This window comes from Montipora foliosa, chromosome 3 (assembly GCF_036669935.1).
Source record: "Montipora foliosa isolate CH-2021 chromosome 3, ASM3666993v2, whole genome shotgun sequence".
NCBI classification, from domain to species: Eukaryota; Metazoa; Cnidaria; class Anthozoa; order Scleractinia; family Acroporidae; genus Montipora; species Montipora foliosa.
In genome coordinates, this window is record NC_090871.1 from 13350059 (window position 1) to 13372558 (window position 22500).

Sequence of the window (22500 nt, forward strand, 5' to 3'; positions counted from 1 at the left end):
CAAATATTGTTTCGACGTAATCATTCACCTCGTCAGAAAACCAAATGGCGCCTGCGCCATCACCACTGAATGGGTCGTTACTCAATGACTATTTGCCGTGACCTTGAAGTCACGCAAGGCGACAGTCTCATCTAATAACGAGAATATTGACGACCAACACCATCACAATTACGTCCTATTTACAATAACTGACTTGCAGCCGGGGCAAATCAGAAGAAAGAAAAACATCATATCCAGCTTGAAAAATACCCAAAATACTCCTAAGACATTTTCCAATGTAAAGATATGAGGAATACATTTCGAACAGCTAGGCGATGTATAAGTTCATTATTGCCATATCTATTTTTATTTTACAAGATTCTTTTGCTCGTGAAATACATGAGATCGCGGCAAGGATAAGTCGTAATGGGCGTTGTTTCAATCCAAAGATTGATTAAGATGGAATTGCCAAGGCTCCATAAGCTACTGTTTTAACGTACCATGCTTAGTTTAAACCCATGATGGTTGCAATTTTTGGGAAATTTTATTTTAACTACCTGCAATGCAAATCTTTTTCAGCATATCCATTAACTGTTACAAGCACTCCAGTAAAAAGTAATGTCTGTTAATCGCGTTTGCTTTCAAGCTCTTGGAGCCAACGCCCTCTCCACATCTCTTTGCCATGATTCTCATACGAGGGAATGGTTAAAGAGGCTCAGCTTTCCACCATGTGCTCGCGTAACTTGGACCGTGTCGGACGCCGTCTTCCCACTGGTTGTTTGGCACGGTTCTTGGTCAAATGACTCAACTGAACAGGAGTGGCTACAAAAGAGAAATGACAAGAGTTTACCTATACAGTTATTGCTTTCATTTTTGCCGACAGTGTCGCCATAGAACGTCGAACGTAACGAGAACACGAGAAATGGGCGCCCTTACCTTTTGTACTCGATTTTCTTTCACTTTTCGAAATAACTTTAATTTGTCGTGATAAGAGTCGAGCTTTTTCAACTTATTCTTTTTGGCAAGTTGCTGTTCATACATTGGCACTAGTGTGCAGTTTTGTCAAGCTTGTCCTAGCTTCACGAAGTTTTAACTACGTGAGGAGCTAGGACAAGCCTGACTCTCTTAAAAGCTCTTTTGCCACATTTAGGTCATTTCAGTGGAGCGACGTAAAAACCAGGCTCTGAACCAACACTTCGCAAATTAAGCTCTATTGTTACGCGAATCTTTCCTTTAGTTTCGGTTGAAAAAGAGCATCCATGGTGATCGCGCAAGGGCTGTCAAGACAAGACAAGAGACCGACCAAGGTCGAAGGCAACCCGAAGACTCCTTTTCCCTTAGCTTCTACCGTAACTAACGCTAGGGGTGGCTGCGACTCTAATCCCGTTGTAAGCACAACTTGTTCCCAGTAATACTTGTACTCATTCTACCCACCACGAATGGATGGAAAGCTGAGTGAACTTTGGAACGCACCAGCTGGGATTCGAACTTGGAGCGCTGAGATGCGACGAGCGATATCCATTGCCTTACGCGCGCTCCTTATTAGAATGATCTCATCAGTCGTTTCTTCCACTTTGCCGTGTTATAAATTAGGTTAATTAATTTATAGCATTTTTAGATCTTACAATTTTCAACAGTTTTCAACTTGTGTATTACGTTGTAATTAGTTAGATTTTAAGTAGTTAGCTCCTTTGTTAATAAGACGGATGTAAAGCTACCATGTAGAAATACTGTCAAATCGTTATTATTATTATTATTATTATTATTATTATTATTATTATTATTATTATTATTATTATTATTATTAGGTTTTGCCAACTGGGTTTCATTCTCATTGTTGACTTAATCGGATTAAATAACGTCATTTCAGGGGGATGGATTTTCCGCAGATGCTGAGATAGGCAACGAATTAGTTCAAGACAAAAACCAGCGACTTACCGGGGAGGTCAAAGGTGATTGCGTATTCCTCTGCCTGCTCCTCGTCTCCAACCCCCTCCAAATCGTCATCCGTTTGAAAATCGTCACTTGCCAGATCTTCCTCGCTGTCTGCAAGTCTAGGATTGGCGGATCCTAAACTGGTCAGTTTTTCTGTGAGAAGGGCTCTGCGATAACGAATAAAACACAACGTTAACAAGTAATTCTCGGAAACCGACCAGGAACTGATGTAAATTTATCAACTTATGCAAGTCATGGAAGTGAGGCTGGCGTAGTGGTCATCAGCCGCGCCTACCACCTCTGCGATGGTAAGTGGGCTGGGTTCTAGTTGATAACAATCTGTCTCCAAAGGGTTTCTCCAGTTTTCGAGGTTTTTGGCGAGACTCCCGGCCAGCTCAGGGATGCGCCACGCACGGCGGCGTCTCCCACCCGTTCGCTCTTACCCCTTCGGACTCAAAACAGAGCTCCTATTCAACTAGGGAAGAAAAGGAAATTGACTAAAGTGTCTAATCTTCTAGCGCTGTAGAGCACTAATCGAGGACACTGTAAATTCAAATTAACAAGTTAACGCAAATCAAATCAAATGTTGGTTTTTGAGGACAGGGGAAAACCGAAGTACCCGGAGAAAACCTTTCAGTGCAGAGTAGAGAACCAACAAACTCAACCCGCATATGCTCTCACCACTGCGCCATCCCTGCACCCAGAGAAAATCAAAATCAAAGCTATACATATTTATATGCACTTGAATGAGAGTTTTATCTTAGTTTCGGCTACCACATTAACAGTGGTTCACTCTTTCCTTGCAGTGAATGTTCCAAGACACATGCAGTGGAACAAGAAAGATCCGTTGCAACGAAGAGTTACGTAGTAACGACCAAGATCGGTTGCGAGCGAAGAGTTCCCTAAGAATACCGAGGGAGAAAAACTAACCTTCGCTCTTGTAGTTCAAAGATCTCTTGATTCAGCTCATGTGCTTCTCCTTCAAGATCATTTTCAAATAACTTTTTACCCTGTGGTGAAACGTTACATTGTAAACAAAAAGAACCTTGCATCACTGATGATACCATTCAGTCAAATAAAGTCTCTACATTAAACACACTCATTCATAGTCGATTCCGAGTTTATACCCTTGGAAATTGTTTTTAGACTGGACTCATAATAACTGTTTAATGTTTGATCGAGGAACAAAGTTGAAGGGAAACTTTATTGAAATTTTCGGTGACAAGTGACGTGGAAGTTAATAAGAAGGGTGGGAAGGACACTTCGTGAAAGTAACATTAAACATTAACGCGCGGGAGACTGAAGGTTCAAACCTCGATCATACCAACATTCAGGGTCTTAAAAATAACTGAGGAGAAAGTGCTGCCTTCGTAATTTTATCCTGCAAATGGTTTGACTTTCAAGTTTTCTCGGATAAGGACTATAAACCGTAGGTGCCCCGTCTAATAACAACATTAGGGACTTTACGATCTACGACGCGGTCATTAACGAGAACACCACGAAACAACAATATCATTCGTTAAAAGAGAAAAAGTAAATCGTACTGCACGTGCTGCACGCATTTTTATTCCTGCGGTTCTCTGCACAACAACGACGTGAAATCACCAAATTTGAGCTTTTGACGACAACCCGAGCGCAAAAATGTGAATCTTTCGGTCTCCATTTTTACTCTGAAACCGCTCGTACCAATTTATTTTTAGGATACTTCGCCCACAATGTACGACGAGAACGAGATGGCCTAACCGCGAGAAACTTATGCTAGTGCAAAGTTATATTTTGAGGTGACGTTTTCGTTGAAGACGCCGTCGTAGATCGTGAAGTCCCTACTGCATGTGGGAAGTTAGACCCCACTGCTTGTGAAGAGTAGAGGGTGACCCCAAGTGTCGTTGTCTGTCATGCATGGGTTGGGTGAGTGATCAAATATGGCCCGGTAGCGGCTGCCAGAGGCTTCTTTACAGGCAGACGTCCGATCTCACCCCAGAGAAAGAACTGTAAACCTCCACGAGTCTGTCCTGCATTTTAATGGTATTGCATACGAAAGACGCGTACGCCGAGCCTGCGATTATTAAGAACTTACCCTTTTGCTGAAGTTCAATACTGACAGGCGCTGGTGCGCGGAGTCTGTAGCCTTGTCAAGTACCCGGATGTTATTAATAGTTGAACGGATCTTGTTCAGCTGACCGAGAATAAGAGTTTCCAAGCATCTAAAACGAAAAGCAAACGGAAAAGTGAATTGCTTATCCACCATTTGAAGACGTGGCAAGTCAGATATTCACCACTGGTCATGGGTAAAAGGAATGAGTTTGTTATGTCTTTACCCTAATCGGGGGCGGACGGACGGACGGGCGGACGGGGGACTTTTCAGGCGTATTTCAAGCAGCCTGATTTTAGGTAACATATAACGCTTTTTACTTTGAGGTTGCTTTGTTTTCTCTGGTCTTAGAACCTGTTCAAAGTTGATTACTAATTAGAAAGATCTCAGTTTCACCCATTGCTTTTCGGGTCCGAAACGTTTTCGGAGATTTTCAGGAAAAAAAGACCACTGCTCTGGTTGGTTTCACTTCGGGGTACTTCGGTTTTCCCCTCCCTCATCACAAGTGCATTCTATGATGATGTACACATAATTCGCTTTCGCAATTTTTTTTCAAGGGAGTCTAACTACATAATTTTTAATATGGCTTGTATTTTTGTTTTTCATACCACCAAAAATCAACTTTCATTTGCAGAGGGAATCACTTGATCTCGAGTACACTTGGGAATCACTTGGTAAGACTGATACTTTTTGAAAGTCCTAAAAAGTGGGTGAACCTTTCAGCGAGTACAATTTGAAGACTTTGAAAAAACAACGAGTTTCTCTTAATTACGAATTGTACGCGAAGATTGTGCATTTTATTGTTACTGAAAAAAAAAAAAAAAACAAGACAAAAATCTCCCCATCGTTTCCTGTGAAAGATTTATCTATACAAAATTAGTTCAAAATATAAAAAAAAAGTTCATTCAGGTTTGATTACTTTTAGTTGCCGAATATATTTTTTTACCTTTTGCTTTAGATTTTGCAAGTCGTCAAAATTAGTGTCGGCCATTTTTCTTTCAATTTTGCCGCTCATAGTCGTGCGCCAGTGGTTGCCACAGTAACATTTTCGTTACGAGATCCAAAGGCGTGGTAATCAATTTATGACAGCGATAAGAAGGACTTTTGATCTGAGTTACTCACTTGGCTTGCTTGTCGACGTCACGCATGCTCTCTAGCGCACTCATTCCCGGTGGCGTCTCTATTACGCACTGCGCCCATATGATGGCCAATGCATTTGCGCTCATCCTATTTTCCTCCTGATGTTGAGTAATTCTGTAAAGGCACCAACAACCACATTAATTCAGTTAAATAACAACCCGCTGTTTTGTCTGCCATATTGCGTGACGGCGAATTTATACAATACAATACAATACATACTTAATTGACCGCTCCCCACAGGGGCTTTTCAGGGCCAACGAAACACAACGAAACGACAGAACAGAACAACAACAACTGTTAAGAATCCCAACTGGCTGGAGGCAAACCAGTTGGCTATTTTCAAGTACGGCTGGGAAGTTAAACCAGGGACTACCAGGATCAAATTCAACGAGTGGTCAGAGCGGGTCTTGAACCCGAAATCTCCGGATCTCAAGGCAAGCGCCCTAACCACTGGGCCACACTGCCTCCGCTATATAACGCTATAAACCTATTTGACGGCATGAATGTAACCTTTGCAAACTCTAATAAGGATAGATTGATCGTTCTAATCTTTGCAAGCTTTTTTTTTTGATAAGACGTGTGAAGAAATGGATTAAACTGCAGCCAAACTCGATGATTAGCTGTGCTCTATTTTGTAACATTTATGGAGTCAAGGTGGTGTTTTGTGAAAGCCTACCTTTTGTGCGATCCCGGGAATGAGCGCATTCGGTCCATCAAAGTATCTCAGCAAACTCTCTTTTTCTTTTTTTCCTTTTAAATCAGAATATTAATAAAATTTCGAATTTCTTACCTCGCAAGATGAAACACTAGTCTTTCCAAAGTACATCTGCTCGCTTGAGGAAGTTTTTGCACCAACGTACATAAAGCCTGCAGCCGTACCTTTTCATCGCTAAGTTCTGAAAACAAATGCGTCCTCGATTATTTTTTTTCAACAAACTACTAAGACCTTTTTTCCCTTCCTTTTCAATTTTTGTGCTTGTACCCTTTTTTCCTTTAAGACAGTTTGTTAAGAGGACGAAATGAAAGACTGATAACCAGTTGAACTAGAACTAGGATGAAAAGGAAGTTAATGCTGGGTAACCTTTCTAGACGTAAATCAGTTACTTTCAACACATTGGCCTCGATTTTATGCTTGATTTAGAGCAAACGTAAGAACGAGACTGATCTAGCATATATAAACAAACTAGTAAGAACGCACGACGAAGCCCTAAGAGCCTCTTTACGGGAAGCATGGCAAGCGGGATGCTGGGGTGGCGCAGAGGGGAGGGCAAAATTCACCTGCAGTCCGCATGAAATCTGTGTAAAAATCAGCTGTGATGACGGGAACAGACAGCTCTCTGAAGAACAACTTCAACAGCCCTGCTACAACGTGCACAGTTAGCTCTTCTAAATTTACAGAATCGATTCCTGAAAAAAAAAACACAAGATCGTAATTAATGAGTGGACTTGAAGGATACTGTAGTCGCTGTCATATTAGCAACTTTCCTTAGGGGGAAATAGCTCTTAATCCAGGAGAAACCATTCTTTTCTCTCGGTAATGTAACCAATCGTCCAAAGGAAACGTCAAATAAGAACAAGAAAATAGACCAATTATTCAGTCCTAAACAAAAGGCATCATCTCGAGGCTCTGGGGAATAAACTAATACAACTCCTTACATTTATTCCCCAGAGCATCGAGATGATGCCTTTCCTTAGGGACTGAATTTTAATACATCGAAATTGGTCTATTGCACATAACATTTCCAGATTTGAGTCCCATCCAGATGAAGTCTTATGAAGTCAAGCCGTCAAAGACACCCACATCACCAGTCGTGCATAGCAGTCATGATTTTAACATCTTCCGTTCCCTTGCGTAGTTCACTGTAGTGTGATAAAAAATTAGGAGTTACTCGAGCCCCGGTGAAGGTAAAAGGAGGAATGAGTTTACGGAATCGCATGTGGCTGTGGCATGACCTGCGGATAAGCCTATGCCTAACTGTAACCCATACTCCTCCAGGCCTCGGGTTAGGGTTAGGGTTAGGGTCATTCTGCACACATTTAAATCCCGCATAATACGTCATTTCGCAGGTCATGCCACATGCCACTCCACAAACTCATTCCTTCATTTACCCTCACCGCTTGAGCCACACGACAAACCCGGCCATAGCGATTTTCCCAAGGAACCTTTCGGTAGAGCAAACGACAGCGTTCAAAGACAAAGCGCACAAACACTTTATTTTAAGGATGCATCCAAGCCAGTCGCTCGCCATTTCAATCTGCCTAACCACTCCAAAAAACACATGGCTATCTGCGGCCTTTCCCTACATCTAGGCACGACGGAAAGTCGCAAGAATCTGGAACAAAAATTCATCTTTCAAATCGGCACCCTTAATCCCCACGGTATTAACGAACGCTTTTCATTTAACTAATATATTCCTATTTTTCACGTTGCCATGTTACCACCAATAGCGTAGCTCCTACTCTACTATAAAAACTACACGTAACCCATAATCCCTCGATTCGCTCTGACGAAGGGCTAACGCTCGAAACGTCAGCTTTTAGAATCTCTGTACGGTGGCCAATTTACATTATCAACTCCGTTGATAAAACCAAATTTTTGTATACTACTTCCCCACCGACGCAGCACCACAGTTTCTTTAGAAACTACCCCTTCATTCACTTTATTTTAAGGTTGAGAATCATCGCATTTGTGAACGCAGAAGCGAAAGAAAAGCCTGAAAAATTCTCAAATTGTTTCAATCCACAATTCAAATATCTGCCTTTCCTAAATCGAGACTCAAGCGCGAGACACGTTCATCTTCAACATACATAACTTCATCTTTCCCAAACTAACCTAATGTACAAACGTCATTCTTGAGTTTTTTAACGGCAACATTACTGGGTGATTTTCTGTACAGTCCTTCCGTGTATAAACCTGCAGCAAGAGAATAAAAGTAAAGTAATCAAAATAACAATAGAGACATTTAGATTCTTGGACAAGGACGAGAACGAGTACCAGTTTTGACTGCCCGTTTTTAGTGAAAATACTTAGAACATTTATAACCCGTACGATTAATCGTACTCTTAGTAGTACATGTATAGTTCCTCAGTAATTCTAACTGCTGGTAACTGAGCTTTTTTGCTGATCAAAAAATGCCAAAACTGCTACCGTTTTTGCAAAACCTCGTACTAAAATGACGACGGTATCACCTTTTTCTCGCCAAAATGACGCTGGTTTGCGAGCGCTCACTGTTGTTCTATGAGAAAATCTCGTACTCGTAGTCGTTTCGTCCTAGAATCTAAGGCTCTCTAATGTCGTCGTCGAGCCAGGTGGGGTGGGTTGACTTACGAAGGAGAGCTATCATCAAGCAAAGAGTCAGCTCCCTTCTCTCTCACCACGCAAGTTATTTTGTGAAACTAAAACGCTGTACGATAATACTGCGAGGTGCCTTCGGAAAATATGTCACAAGACTCAGATTATCTTCTTTGGATTACGCGCAAACCTCATAGTCACCCAAGTCCGGTCCAGTAATACCAAATTTTAATCATTGCTAGTGGAAGGCCACCCTGCCAGCAGAGCCTTTCTTAACTCGGCGAGAAAGAAAAGACTCTGCAGAAATCGTGCTAAGTATTTATTCACGATGCGCAAGCCGTTGCCTGGAGACAGTTTCAAACCAAGGCCGAGTCTCGCAGGGTGGCGGAAGGCGACCAGACGAGAAACTGCGTTTATGCTGTCTTATTTTTACCCGCGTACCACAGGAACAGCCTTACCTCGTTTTTCGATGTCTTGGATGAGTTTATCGACAAGCGCCGGAACTGAGTTTTCATCGGATACAAGACAGGACAAGTCGCCACCAAACAGCTGCGTCTAAATTAAGAAAACCAAAGACAGTCGATCAGTCGGAAATGATCCATGCCGAATAACATAAACTTGACAAAAAATGAAAGTTAATGCAATCGCCGAACGGTTGGCTCAGTACGTTGAGAATCGGAATATCACGCGGGTAGTTGCGGGTTCGGGCCCCCGCCGGACCAGAGAATGAGGAGAAGGTACTGCTTTCCCGCTCGCATGCCACTGTTTTGATATTCTAATCCTGCATAGAACTATAAACCGTAGGCCCCGTCACATAAACCTTATTCCCGGGGGACGTTTACATGTAAGTAACCACATACTATTAGAAAAGAGAAGGGCACGGAATTTTCGATGTTACGTTGTGGACTATCGATGCCTCACGCGACATGTTCAGTTACACAAATTTATATTCCCCACCCTTACGGAAATGAGTAAAAATGGAAATCTTACAGAACTGAAGAGACACACTCTGTTCAGAAAGAAATAAAGTTTTAGTGATGTGTCACAGATACGGAGTATTTAGGTCTGAGCACCGATTTTAAAACGGTCAGCCTTTCGGTGAAAATTCTGGAATTTTAATAGTTTGACTCGCTTGCGGATATCGGCAAAAGCGTGAAGAAGGTACGGGTTCGAAGTTTCTAACCCTTCAAAATCTTTTCTTTATTCTTTTAAACTCAAAGTAAGAGATCAGTGTTACTAAGGTAATTTCACCGCAAGGGAAAGATAGTTTCGGTGGATGTTATCTAATGTTACCAGTGGCTTCTTCTGTCCAGCAAGATGTGGCCGACTTAGCCAGGTCTCTAACCCTTGCATGGCCCATCCTACATACGCAGAAACAGCCACAATTCAAAGGGAGTTTGCCCAAAGCAGGATCATGAACATGCAGATTTGTTTCCTCTTCTAAAAATTCTCACCTTTCCTTTTTTTTTACTTGATCTTTTTCGGCAAATAGTCTGAGATTTGGTGTGGCATTTCTTGTGGCAGGTAAATCTACATTCTGCAAGGAAAGAAGCAAACAAACATGACCAAATGATGTGGCAAGACATCTTCCACAACAAAATTTCGGACGTCAAATCCCAAGTGCCCGTTCACCATGAACAAAGCGTCAACATTAACATGCTAGTTTGAAGATAGCGACTGCTATTTATTCAAGCGAACCTAGGCTAAAATATTTTTACTTGCTAACGAAAAATCGAGAATAGACCCATGCCTGTCACATCACGGTCGTGGAACCAAATTACTGCTAGTTTTGATCACTTTGCACGTCTTGTTCGGCAGATAAAAAGCGAAATTTTGAGGAAAGGATGGTAAAACATGTTTGCTTTTGGTGGGGAGATCAAAGGGTGGGCAATTTGTCGACCCGACATTTTTTTCTTCTTCCTCTATTGAATTACAAATACAACGAATACACAGATTTACAAACTATACAATTATAACTACTTACATCTACGATTTTGTTAACACTTACAATTACAACATACATACATTATCGGAGCACGAATCGTAGGTGTATTTTGACACCCGATTTGCGGCCGATTCATGGAAACGAAAATCGGCCGGATTCGTAAAATCTTTTTCACTGCAACAGATTTTTGTGAGTCGGGCCGACACTTTCAGAGAAGCCGGCGAGTCAATCAGAATTTGAGAATAGGGCATGCATACAAAATGCCGAGATCAAGAACACGTACAAATCGTCAGGGTGCCGACAAACCGTAGCGTGCCGCCTGAATTTTTCAGGTGTCTGTAAGAGACAATTGCTTAAACTGTCCAGATGAGCAGGAGGGTCACTTCTATGTTTCGAATTCAAAAAACGTTCGACACAAAATTGGTTTTACTCTGCTGCGTTCATCGAGACACCCACCTTGACAAACAAAACCTTTCTCAAGACCCCATATGAAGCCTCCGCAATGCTCACAGAAAGTTGGGATGCTGAATTGTGTGGTAGAAAACTTGTGGCCGTTAAACTCCTGTCAAGAAAACACAAGGATGCAGGTCACATACACGGGACAACGATTACGAGCGATTTTTCAGAAAATGGGCATCACACGATACCGCTGTTCAAAGAACGAACAACTTTATCCCACCCAACAATAATGTTGATGTCGCGTTTTTATCAGTTCGCCGTATGTCATCCCTGTGGGGTTTAATAATCGACCAGGGTCAATTAGCACGACAAAAGGGGAGTCTCGAGAATTTTCGTAGTTGTAATGAAATGACTCATAGTTCCGCCACTTTTCCCGGTGTGCTAGACATCTGTGCCAAGGCCGGTCGTCTTTAAAACATGCGTAGTAAAAAGACAGGGAGGAAAAAAACCATGTTGTACAGAAATGAGAACAAAAAGAGCGAATAGAGGTTTTGCACGGCACCCATATTGCATGGCAAGAACAATGAAAATGTTTTGCATTATGGCTGCCGTGCAAAACCTCTATACAGCCGATTTTGTCCGTTTTGACGGCAAGAAACTCAGTTAACTGAGCAAATAACTACATTAGGGCCGTTTACACGAGAGAAAATAAGCCGCGGCTTACTCTGGCCGCGGCGTACATAATACGCGAAAGGAACTATTTATACGAGTATAAACTCCCAGGCCAGGATAAGCCGCGGCTTGAGAAAGCCGTGAACGTAGATTTTGTACCATTTATACGGGGTGTTCGCGTCTCATGTAAGCCACGGCCAGAGTAAGCCGCGGCTTATTTTCTCTCGTATAAACGGCCCTAATGGCATACAGTTCATTTCTTTCTAACAGCTCCACTTGTTACAAAGGATAATACAGTGAAGTTTCTATTAAGCGGCCACCCTCGGGGTAACCGTTAGTGCACGCTTCGTCAGAAATTAGCATAATCCTGAGTAAAAACGTCACTTTATTCTAAAACAAACACCTTTGAAGGCTTGCGACAACTTCGCACAAGAAACAGCTCTAATACCGAACAAAAAGAATGTACTATTCGAAAAAAAAAAAAAATTCTCCTCAAATTGATGAGATGAGGTTCTCCCAACTTAACATGAACAATTTAAACAACAGGATAAACTAAGTTGATTTTATAATCGGAAAAGGCAGCAATGTCCGTAACTGAAACGTTGCATTAAGGGTCCACAAATATTTCGGGGCTTTGATTACTGGCCGCTTTGTAGAGGGTGGCCGCTTCATGGAGGTTCCACTGCACTACTTACGATAAGCTCCGATGACTTTCGCTTCTTGACAGGTTTCTTGTGTTGCTTTTGAAAAGAACAGAAAGCAATTACAAGGACAAGGCGTAAATATCTACATAAATATATTCAACTCCAAAAAACTCCAAATCAGCAAAACTTAATCAACTCGAAGACGCCTTTACTTGACACTTAAAATTCAGTTTCCATCCTGTGTCGTGTTAACGATACAGAGCACAAGAAAAACTGTGAATGCCCACTCTTATGAAGACAGAAGTAGTTGAAATAGTCGCGTCATTACCTTAGGTGGCTTGCTCGGAGAAAGCGTTCTGCAATAAAACAGAAGGAAAATGAATGTAAGTTTTCTATTTGTCACAGAGGAACGCGAGTTAAGTATCAACTTTTTAAGGACTGTGCGATCGGTATGCGGCCCTCTGAGCTCTAGCAATGGAATATAGTAATGCCAGCAGTAGTTCAGATGAAGTCTTGAAGAGGTTTCTTCGAAGGAGTTGACATTCGACGGCATCTCCTCTAGATCCGCACAATAACTAACCGCATTTTCTTCGTGCTACTTTGTTCTTTGTCCATAACACTGTTGTTATCTGTCTCAAGAGGCTGGTTGTGAGCCCTCTACCGTGTATTGGTCTTTCATCGACCCAAAGAATTTCAAGAAAACGGGTTGTGAGCCGACGACAGGCCAACGGTTTATCGTCCTTATTGTAGAAGTATACAAAAATTTGGTTTTATCAACGGAGTTGATAATGCAAATTGGCCACCGATTCGCCAATTTACATTACCAACTCCGTTGATAAAACCAAATTTTTGTATACTACTTCCCCACCGACGCAGCACCACAGTTTCTTTAGAAACTACCCCCTTCATTCACTTATTGTAGAAGACTTGAAAGTCAAACCATCTGCAGATGTGCTTACAAAGGCAGTACTTTCTCCTCAGTTCTTTAAAGACCTTGAGTGTCGGTTCTGCTGGCGCTTTCCTTTTGTCAAAACTGGCCGGCCAGACCCGTCCGTTTGCAAAGAAAATGTAACAATTTGAAGGAACAATCGCACGATAATCCCTCGCATTCTTCTGGAGGAGTGTACATCATCCACGAAGTGTGTCCTTTCAAATGCCCTGGTCTGGCCGATTAGTTATGTCAAATAGAAAGCGTCTTTAGTCTCTTCCCACAATACTCTCTAAAGAATACGTTTTAAATTTGTCAGTGGTTGTGTGGTTCAAGATTATGCATGCATGGATCGTTTAGCCGCGGTTCGAAGCGCCCTACATGAATAAGTTACAGTCCGTGTGCTCATGGAGTAACAGCAAATGAAAAAATTACCTGGAGGTGATGAACTCGGACAGGACTCCAGCAAATGCGTTTACACCCATAATGACAGGAAAACGGTCGATAATTCGCTCACGTCTGATTATTTTGTTCAGTGTGAACTCAAACTGGCCCATCACATCCTCATATTTCAGAGTAAATGACGTGTCACCCTGTCATGAAGAAAAGAAATGAGTAAAGCGAATCTGTCGATTCCGTATCAAAGCGCGATTTTCAATTTACGAAAGAAATACATGCCGTTGCTAAGCACGGAAGAAAAAATGATGTATCGAATTCCAATAACCATAATCATCACCATCACAATAAACCGATGGGTTTGTGCTGGTTCTCTACTCTGCTCCAAGCGTTTTTCTCCGGGTTCTCCGGTTTTCCTCTTTCAGCAAAAAAAACAGCATACAGCCGATTCCATCTGGCTGTAAGATGATGTGCTCCAAGGTCATGCATGGACCGTATTGCGCCGGCCACAGGCGCCACAGAATGCTTTCGGTTCGACCTTGTTGAGCTGCGACGTTGCTGTACTTGCGATTAGCGAGACAAAGCAGAACGATTGAAATGCTGGTTCTTTGGTGAGAGGGGAGAACCAGAGTATCCGGAGCAAAACCTCTTAGCAGAGTAGAGTACCAACAAACCCAACCTACGTATAGCATCTAGTATGGGAATCGAACCCGGACCACCCTGCTGAAAGGCGATTCAACTCACCACCGGGCCAACCCTGCAACCAATTAACGCGAATCTTATGAATTCGTAACATTAAAATTTCGACCCTCCATTAAAAACTGTTGTGTTGTGCTCAACTTCTGGTTCTGGTTGGGTGAACTGTGCTTGCTCATCGGATGAACGTTGCAGTATCATAACTGAAATAATTCATGACCGAGCACAACCGCCATTTAACGAGAATACCAGATTTGAAGTGAGAACGATAGGCGATTGAGAGATTTTTATCAAAGTAGTCTGTTTTATTTTTTATATCAAGAAAAAAATATTGATTTGAGGATAAACATACTTCGCACTTGCACTCGCTGCGAAAGAGCCTAAAGTAAACCAGGGGAAAGCCTATTCACGCGTTTTGAAAAATCCTCATTTACGCAAAGGACCCTCTGTGAAACGAAAAGACTTTTTCATTGAAACTCAAGGCTCCCAAACAAGTGTTAACAAACTGATCATCATCTACGAGCTTGGTAGAGGTTTCCTTTATTTCCCTCTCTAAACAGAAGGAAAGGAAACCAATATATGCACGGATCTCCTCCTCTCGTCCAAGTCGTTTACGACCTTTGGACGAATAATAAACCTCTTAACCCGCTACAACCAGTTTGAATTTAAAGCCTAAGTGGAAGAGACGTTGCACTGACGTCACGTGCCGAGGTTTTCTTTCCTGCTTTCAAGGAAACGTCTCTGAAGCAGCCGAGGTGATCGGTATCACTTACCTTCATAAGAACAGAATAAGTCGATATGAGCTGCATATGGAATTCCTCAAGGCTTTTCCTAAACACTCGGTCTACGATAGTGTCTCGTTTATTCTCTTCTTTGTTTAGCATAGACACCTAACACACAGAATGAAAGAAAAGTTGGGAGATTCGCTGGGTGGTGGTCAGTTTCAATCAGGTTTGATTTGCATTCTTACAAGCAGATTTTTATCTCTGGGAATATTACCGAAAGGCCAACACATACTTTTCAATTGTTTCAATCTATTTAACAAGAGCGTGACCAAAATCATGACACAAAGAAAGAGTAAGCGTTGTCTATAACTTTCTCGCAATATGATTGGTTTATTTCCCAAAATGGGCCTTCCTGATTGGCTATTACATTGCGTGACAAGTTGACGCGAGCATGACGCGTACAGCGTTGTCTAGACTATTATCGACAACGGCAAATTAGCCAATTAGATTGCGAGATTACAAGCAATTGTAGTAAAAAAAATAGATGCTTTGAAAACGTTGCCACAACTAATAACACTCTCGCTATCGAATCCGATAGCGGCATAAGCCATCTTTATCACAACTACATTGAACCCCAGGAATGGGTTTATCAACCGCAATACTCGTAACATTTGTTGGAACACCCACGCCCGTCTTCTCCCTCCTTTAATGTTGATTTTATTAACTAGTAGCAGTTACCCGAAAAATTCTCACACGACATTGAATTGGGTGGAGGGGGAAACGGGATAAGCTGCGATCTTGTAACACGATGATTCTAAACCATTCGTTAAGTGTTCCAACTAAGTATGTCAGGTATTGTGGATTGATATGGAAAATTGACCATCGTAAAGAAATCTGAAAGCTGACCCCTTAATCTAAATTGAACCCTAGCAGAGGGGGAGGAGGAACCACGACATGATAACATTCCGCGCTATTACGCTGTCATAAGTAATATTCACTGAAATTCGTTTCAGTTAAGTTTTGATAAGACGGCTGACAGCGAAACTGCCAGCGATGCTGTTGTAACGTTTTGGCTACTGACTCTCATAGTCTTGGGAATTTCTTTCACTGTAAAGTGAGACTAATACCTTCTTCATCAAAAACGCTTCCAGTTCTCCCAGCTCATCATTCCCTTTTACAAACTTATTGCCGGTATTTTTCCATTGCGCAGGCACTGGAGTGAGGGCACAGCTGACGATTTTGGTCTGTTTCAGCGCTTTTGTCAGGTCTACATCGAAAAGAGAAAGAATAAATTAATGGGTTTTTCAGTGAGTAATTACAATTAGCACAAACTCTAATGCAGGTGGCAATGCACGATTGACCAATCAGTGGTTCACTACAGGCTACGAGAGAGGCTAAGACCCAAGCGAACAATCTCGTTCCCAGAGCCTCCGCTACCCTTGTTCGGTGGAAAGGGCACGGGAGACTCTGGAATAGTCCAATAACTGCGCGTGCGTGAAGGGTCTTCTGACTAAGCAAATCTGGCACTTCCACAAAGCACTGGACTACGATCTCGAGAGGTTAGGGAAATTTGAGCTCTCCTTAAAGGAAGCTCAGTACGAGGCTTTAAAGAATATAGTGTACAATCTGTTTATAATAACAACTTTATTTAAGGGTCAATGGATTTAGCATAAGAGCACTAATTGAAATTAACTCAATCAAATCAAACATTGGTTCTTTTGAGGAGAGTGGAAAACCGGAGTACCCGAAGAAAAATCTCTCGGAGCAGAGAAGAGAACCAACAAACTCAACCCACATATGACGCTGAGCCTGAAAATCGATTCCGGGCCACACTGGTGGGAGGCGAGTGTTCTCACCACTGCGCCACTCCTACTCCTTAGCATCCTTCCGACTGGTTTCGGGAAGTCGATCATTTTCCAAATGTTGCCGTACGTATTTGACTACTTTCAATGCAAATCGGGAATGAAACCGCTTTTCAACAGCCAATCAAATATGGCCTTTTTTTGGATTTGACCCGAATCTCTCTCTTTCCCGACCGCCAGTCGAGGGAACGCTGACTCTGGGAACGAGATTGCCAAGAGAATGTCTATGCACTTGTCCCTTTAAAGACTGCACTGTGAAAGGGCTTAAAGGCTGCGTTGTGTTACTGTCTTTGGCGACTCAAGGTGTTGTTCTACTAGAACCAATTGCGGTGCACTTTCGTTCGAGTGCCCATTGCATTCCTGTGTCATTTAGTGACACATGTCGACCAATGATTTGCTCGGCATCCCAAGAAACAGCTACGCCATGGACTACTGAAGATCGGAACGTTATATCACATCACGAAATGCGGTGCAGTGTACTGTTGTTTCATATAGCAATCTATTACTTCGGGTTGAAAGGAATAAAACACTTACGAATATTGAGGAAGACAGGCCTCGACATACATGTCGAGCCGATGATGCTACCAAACGTTCGTAACTTTAAATTTAAGTTGCAAGTAAGAGTAAACAGGTAATACGAACATTTAGCAAATCGTTTTCAAAGTGGACCGCAAACTTCAAACCGCGGTTTGCCGTTTGCCGCAGTGGCAAAATAGACTTAAGCATTAGGTTTCGCATTTGACGGGGAAAAACGCGCCATGTTGGATTACTGTTTTACTTTGCAAGTTTTCATTGAACCGAGCCAGCGTCGTCAAGGATTTGCAAACGATCAGCAAAAATGTGAGAATTCAGAAGTTAAAGCATTAAAAACATAACTTATAGGTTTAAACGTGAGTTCCTACAGAACTTCAAGGTAAAACACGCTGCGGTAAATCACTCACCGCAAGAAAGGTATCCAGCAGCGCAGACTGGAAACTCGACCGCGAGGCCATGTCACGTGACACTCATAGGTTTTCCGAAAAATACGCGATTAAGCAACGAAGACGGCTACGGCAACGACAACGCCACCAAGCAAGAACGACATTGGTTAAAGAGGAACTTCAATCGTGTTGCACGAGGCATGTTAGCACCGTTATGACTAGAATGGATACTCCAAAATAAGGTGAGAAACTTCATGACACATACAAAGGTGTAACAATTGGTGAAGTTACGTGGCAATACCTGAAAACCTCAGTGTTAACCCGCTTTGACAGATAAACAACACTGCTGGGTTAGGCACAGATCTCTAGTGATTAGGTCTAAGCGCCGACTCGAAATTGTTATCTTTCATAAAATGTTCTGGTGAAACCATATTTAAACTTAAGATCACAAAACTAAGTGTCTAACCTAATTTTGGAGTATCCATTCTACTCACAACCATTTTAGCATATATCTTTGCGGTTCTCTGCACAACAACGACGTCAAATCACCACATTTCAGGTTTTGACGACAACGCGAGAATGAAACAACTAACAGTTTATTTTCTACTTTTACTTTTTAAATCGTTCGTATCAATCCAGTTACTGGACAGCTAACCCTCACTCATTGTACAAATGCTAGCAAGATGCAATCCTCGCAAATTAGTATCACCCAACTAGGGACTAATACCCTTCGCCCTCAGGGTCAGTAGCCCATTCGGCTTCGCCTCAAGGGCTATTGACCCGTAGCCCGCAAGGGCGAAGGGTCTAATTGTTAAGTGACGTTTTCGCTGACTTTGCCGTTGTCCTTGTTCAACTCCCCTATTACTGATGATATGAACAGGGGGGGGGGGGCGGAGGAGGAGCCCTGTTTCAAACGAACAGTTGCAACATCTTTCATTAACCCCTGCTGATTGGTCACTATGGCATTCTATCGCCTGACACTTAACTAAATATTCTTAGAGTATTGTAATCACCGTAAAAATAAACTTTCGAAACAAACTTCTAACCTTCATGAGACGCTGAAGATCCATCCATATCAGTTTTCTTCACAGTCATTTTGTTTAAATTTGAGTCGGATCGTCTCCTAAGAGAGTTACTTCTACCGATTTTACGAAGAAATCCCTTTTTAACTTTTCCGCCATGCTCAACACGATTTAAGGTTCCTGGGAAAGCTGATTTCACATATTCAACCTCATTGGGAGGAGATCTGGAACTACGGTCGTCCAAGACATCAGAAGCACTAAACCGCTGCCCGGCTTTCCCTTTTGATGACAAGCGCCTCCGTATACTACTCGTAAATTTTCGGGAGAGAGTCGGAGCTTTGATATCGCTCGGATGATCTTCGGTTGTGGGTGACGTGGGAGAATGAATGGGACTAAGTTCACTGTACGCGTGTCGAAGCGGTTTTGTTGGCTCGAGTACGACATCGGGCGTTCTCGCTTTTCGCTTCAGTTCCGGGCTATTTGGTTCCGAATTGGATCTCTGACGGTTCATCTGCAAAGGCAATAGAAAGGGAATTTTATAGATGTAAAGGCCTATGCCACTATTCTTGTCACACCGAAGAATGCTTAAAGATGTCCTAAACACCGCGAAGAAGACGTGCTTCGGTGATTATCTTGGACACATGCCGATCATACGTCGACAAACCACCGACAAGAAACAGAGCAATGCTTAATCCTCAAGCAATAACCATACATAGCTCTTCCTCCGAAAGTATCCCACATTTTATCTTCTCACAAATTTTTGATTCACAGGAATGACTTCTCTAAAGTTTGGACCAGAAAACAGACCATGTGCGCATGCTCATGACATTGCCTCGTTTCGCAGACTGGACTGTTCGTGTTTTATACAAACCTTGGTTGCTGCTTCATTTTGCGCCAAGCTGTTCTCAAACATTTGGGAAATGCCCTTTACCCTAAAATAGAAAAAAATCACGCAGTCAGAGAGTGACAAACAAAATTGTTATCATCGTCTACATTTGCAACAAACACAGAGGCTGTACCCTGTTAGAAATATCATTTTACGTATTCCTTAGGAATACGCAAACGAATGCAACAAGGTCTTCCTAAAGAAGGGGTTCTTGCTTTCAAGAGAAGAAAAAGCAAAATAATTGTACAGTCCCATGCCTTAATTAAAACGTTTTTTGAAGATAAATAGGACGTTGTGCAACCTGAAAGAGGCAGAAAGGCTCAGGGCACGATTGCGACTGATTAAAAGTTACAATTGATGTATTCTGGCTTACTTGGACGTGGATCGTTCTCTTGGCAACCACGGATTTTCCTCCTCGCCGTTCATCGTTTTCTCTGCTATTTTCTTATTCTCTATTCGTTCTTCGTCGGACATTAACTCATCCTCGGAGTAGAAGACTTTGTTGTATCGGGACGGGTCACTCATTGAACGGCTGAGAGAGCGCGAGTGCGTCTTTTCCTGTCGACTGTACGACAACACAACAAACAACATTAGCAGCATGCAAATGTGGATTTTGGAGCGGGAGGTAAGTAACGGCTCTCGTTATCTTGTAAATTCCTGCCCCTTGGAGCGTAGCAGGTGTATTCCTATAATACGGACTTAAAAGTCTGCTTTTCACTGGCAACGCTAAGGACAACTTAGCAACAGACGAAAATGCATTCACTTGTCCAACTTTACTCTGTAATTTTCTTTCCCAACCAAAACAAATCATGAACCTACATGTAATTTAAGGGCGTAACTCCCACGAGCCTCCTATAGCGCAGGGGTAGAGCATCCGAACTTGCAATCGGAAGGGAGGTCGTAGGTTCGACTGCTACAAAGGAACACTCGGATTTTTCCGACTATCCCCGAGTCACCATCGATAAAAAGGCGCATTTCTTATCAAATGATCATGTATTAGACACTGTGTCAGTGTGCAAATAAAGAAATCTTTCAACCGCTACAGTTGTGGACGCTACTCTAAGCAATAGTGAAATCCCCGTTTTCAAGCAGAAGCTAGTCTTGTTCAAGGTTGATTTTTTTCACGCTTCCCTTTCGCTTCTGCTAAATTTGCGTACATCAATGCGAAGTTCTTCAATCTCAAAATGTACAAATGATCAAGACACTACTAGCGTTAAATCTTACGGAGTGACGGATGTGCTGTTAGAATTCCTATGCAGCATGAGTTCCTTGTGCTGTTGGATTCTTTCTACATGCCTACAAAATGATAACAAAAAACAATCGTCATGTTTCAATAAAATAATTATATTCATCATATATATGGCCCGTACGGTCCCGCGTGCGCTGTCACTGTTAAACTATTAGCAAAATCCCCGTATGAGGGCCGTACGCCTTATCGCGAGCAGGGCCAGAAAAAGCCTTACGGCCCTGCTAGGAACACGTACTACTCCGTGCGATTCCATTTTAGAGGATTTCGTCGCTTTCAAACAAGTTATTTACAGCCAGAAAAGCAAATGCAGACAACACATTAGATAAATTTTCTGAGCAAATTTGTTGTTATTTCTTTTGTCTAAACTTCGTAATCTGAGAGCCCATGAATAGTGTAAAGAGCCCATATGATAAAGTGCTTATTGACGGAGTTTAGGTCGGGACGGACGGGAAAATACTTGGCCCTCGGTCATGGCGCTCGGTCCGCACGCCATGACCTCGGGCCAAATATTTTTCCTTCCAGCCCTCTCAGTCAGTCAATAACTACATAGTATTTGAAGTGCGGGTTAAAGATGAAAGGGAAAAGTGATCCTCGCACTCAGTAAATAGACAATTTAAGCAATTGTCTCTTACAGACACCTGAAAAATCCAGGTGGCTCCAACAGGATTCGACCCCATGACCTCCGAGATACCGGTGCAATCAGTGGTCTAGAAAATGATCTATGAAGCCACTTCGAAGAAGGTCAATTTGTCGGACACACGTGTTCCCGTGAAAAGGACTCAAATCCCGCTGAAGACACCTGAATTTTTCAGGTGTCTATAAGAGACAAGTGTTTTATTTTGTCCAGATAAGTGGGAGGATCATTTCTCACTTTCACCTTTAATTGCCATCTTTATCGACGTCGTCGAGATTAATCATCAATGTTATCATCATCTTGGTCGTGGTGGCCGTAGTCGTTAAAGGGGCTAGGTCACGCAATTTAGGCAATTTCAGCACTGATCGAATGGTCATAGAATTAACTAAAATATCAAAATAGCTGTTCAAAACTATAGAAGAACTCTAACGAAACACAGGGAAGCCAAGAAGGGACATGGATGGAAAAAACTGGAAAGGATTGAAATGGATTGAATTTGGGTAAATTTGAAAAACGTCGGCCCACCTTTTTTCAAATTTATATCAGTCTATATCAAAATGTCATTTGCAAAGCTGGAAAATCATTCTCAGTTGTTATGTGGCCGTGATTTTGCAAATGAAAGACTCTTGCTCTGCAAATTTGACGTTTAGAACTCATAATTAACAAAATTAAACAAAATTGCCTAAAATAGCGTGACCTAGCCCCTTTAAGTGACAGAAAACACGCTACAACAGTAACATCAATATCATTACTACCGACGAACGAACCTTTTCCTCTCTAGGTATCCTCTTGCGTGACTCTGTAAGAGAATTATCCTGTCACGTACACCGATATACCTGTGCCGAGCCATGTACATTCGCCAAAGGGACTGGATCCGAAGGGCTGCGAGAGATTGCATTTCGAGGTCGGCGCGAACAAGGTAACCGCGCCAAGCAGCCTGGAATGGACCAAACAAACAAAGCAATTGGGAAATAAATGGCTTTACAAGGTGCAATCACGAGACTTCATTTCAGCCTCCGCAAGCACTCGCAATTACGCTAACGAAAGAAAAAGTTAATCAATTGTAGAATACTGACAATACCTG

At 42.3% G+C, this 22500-nt stretch overlaps 1 protein-coding gene across 1 annotated transcript in view; it reads right to left on the reverse strand.

Moving 5' to 3' along the window:
- The window catches only part of LOC137996823 (unconventional myosin-IXb-like), a 65412-nt gene that overhangs the window by 751 nt on the left and 42161 nt on the right, over window positions 1-22500 (reverse strand). The window contains exons 24-45 of the mRNA XM_068842414.1: window positions 22498-22500; window positions 22184-22353; window positions 20758-20829; window positions 19907-20098; window positions 19519-19579; window positions 18672-19158; window positions 15971-16110; window positions 14892-15008; window positions 13462-13619; window positions 12427-12454; window positions 12150-12194; window positions 10840-10945; window positions 9893-9975; window positions 8897-8993; window positions 7980-8060; window positions 6425-6553; window positions 5937-6042; window positions 5129-5260; window positions 3992-4118; window positions 2845-2924; window positions 1918-2081; window positions 1-801 (exon numbers count right to left, since the gene is read on the reverse strand). The exon at window positions 1-801 is cut by the window's left edge and continues 751 nt beyond it; the exon at window positions 22498-22500 is cut by the window's right edge and continues 147 nt beyond it. Of these exons, the coding sequence (XP_068698515.1) occupies window positions 695-801; window positions 1918-2081; window positions 2845-2924; window positions 3992-4118; window positions 5129-5260; window positions 5937-6042; window positions 6425-6553; window positions 7980-8060; window positions 8897-8993; window positions 9893-9975; window positions 10840-10945; window positions 12150-12194; window positions 12427-12454; window positions 13462-13619; window positions 14892-15008; window positions 15971-16110; window positions 18672-19158; window positions 19519-19579; window positions 19907-20098; window positions 20758-20829; window positions 22184-22353; window positions 22498-22500 (2685 nt within the window). The 3' untranslated portion in view covers window positions 1-694. The remainder of the gene's footprint in view (window positions 802-1917; window positions 2082-2844; window positions 2925-3991; window positions 4119-5128; window positions 5261-5936; window positions 6043-6424; window positions 6554-7979; window positions 8061-8896; window positions 8994-9892; window positions 9976-10839; window positions 10946-12149; window positions 12195-12426; window positions 12455-13461; window positions 13620-14891; window positions 15009-15970; window positions 16111-18671; window positions 19159-19518; window positions 19580-19906; window positions 20099-20757; window positions 20830-22183; window positions 22354-22497) is intronic.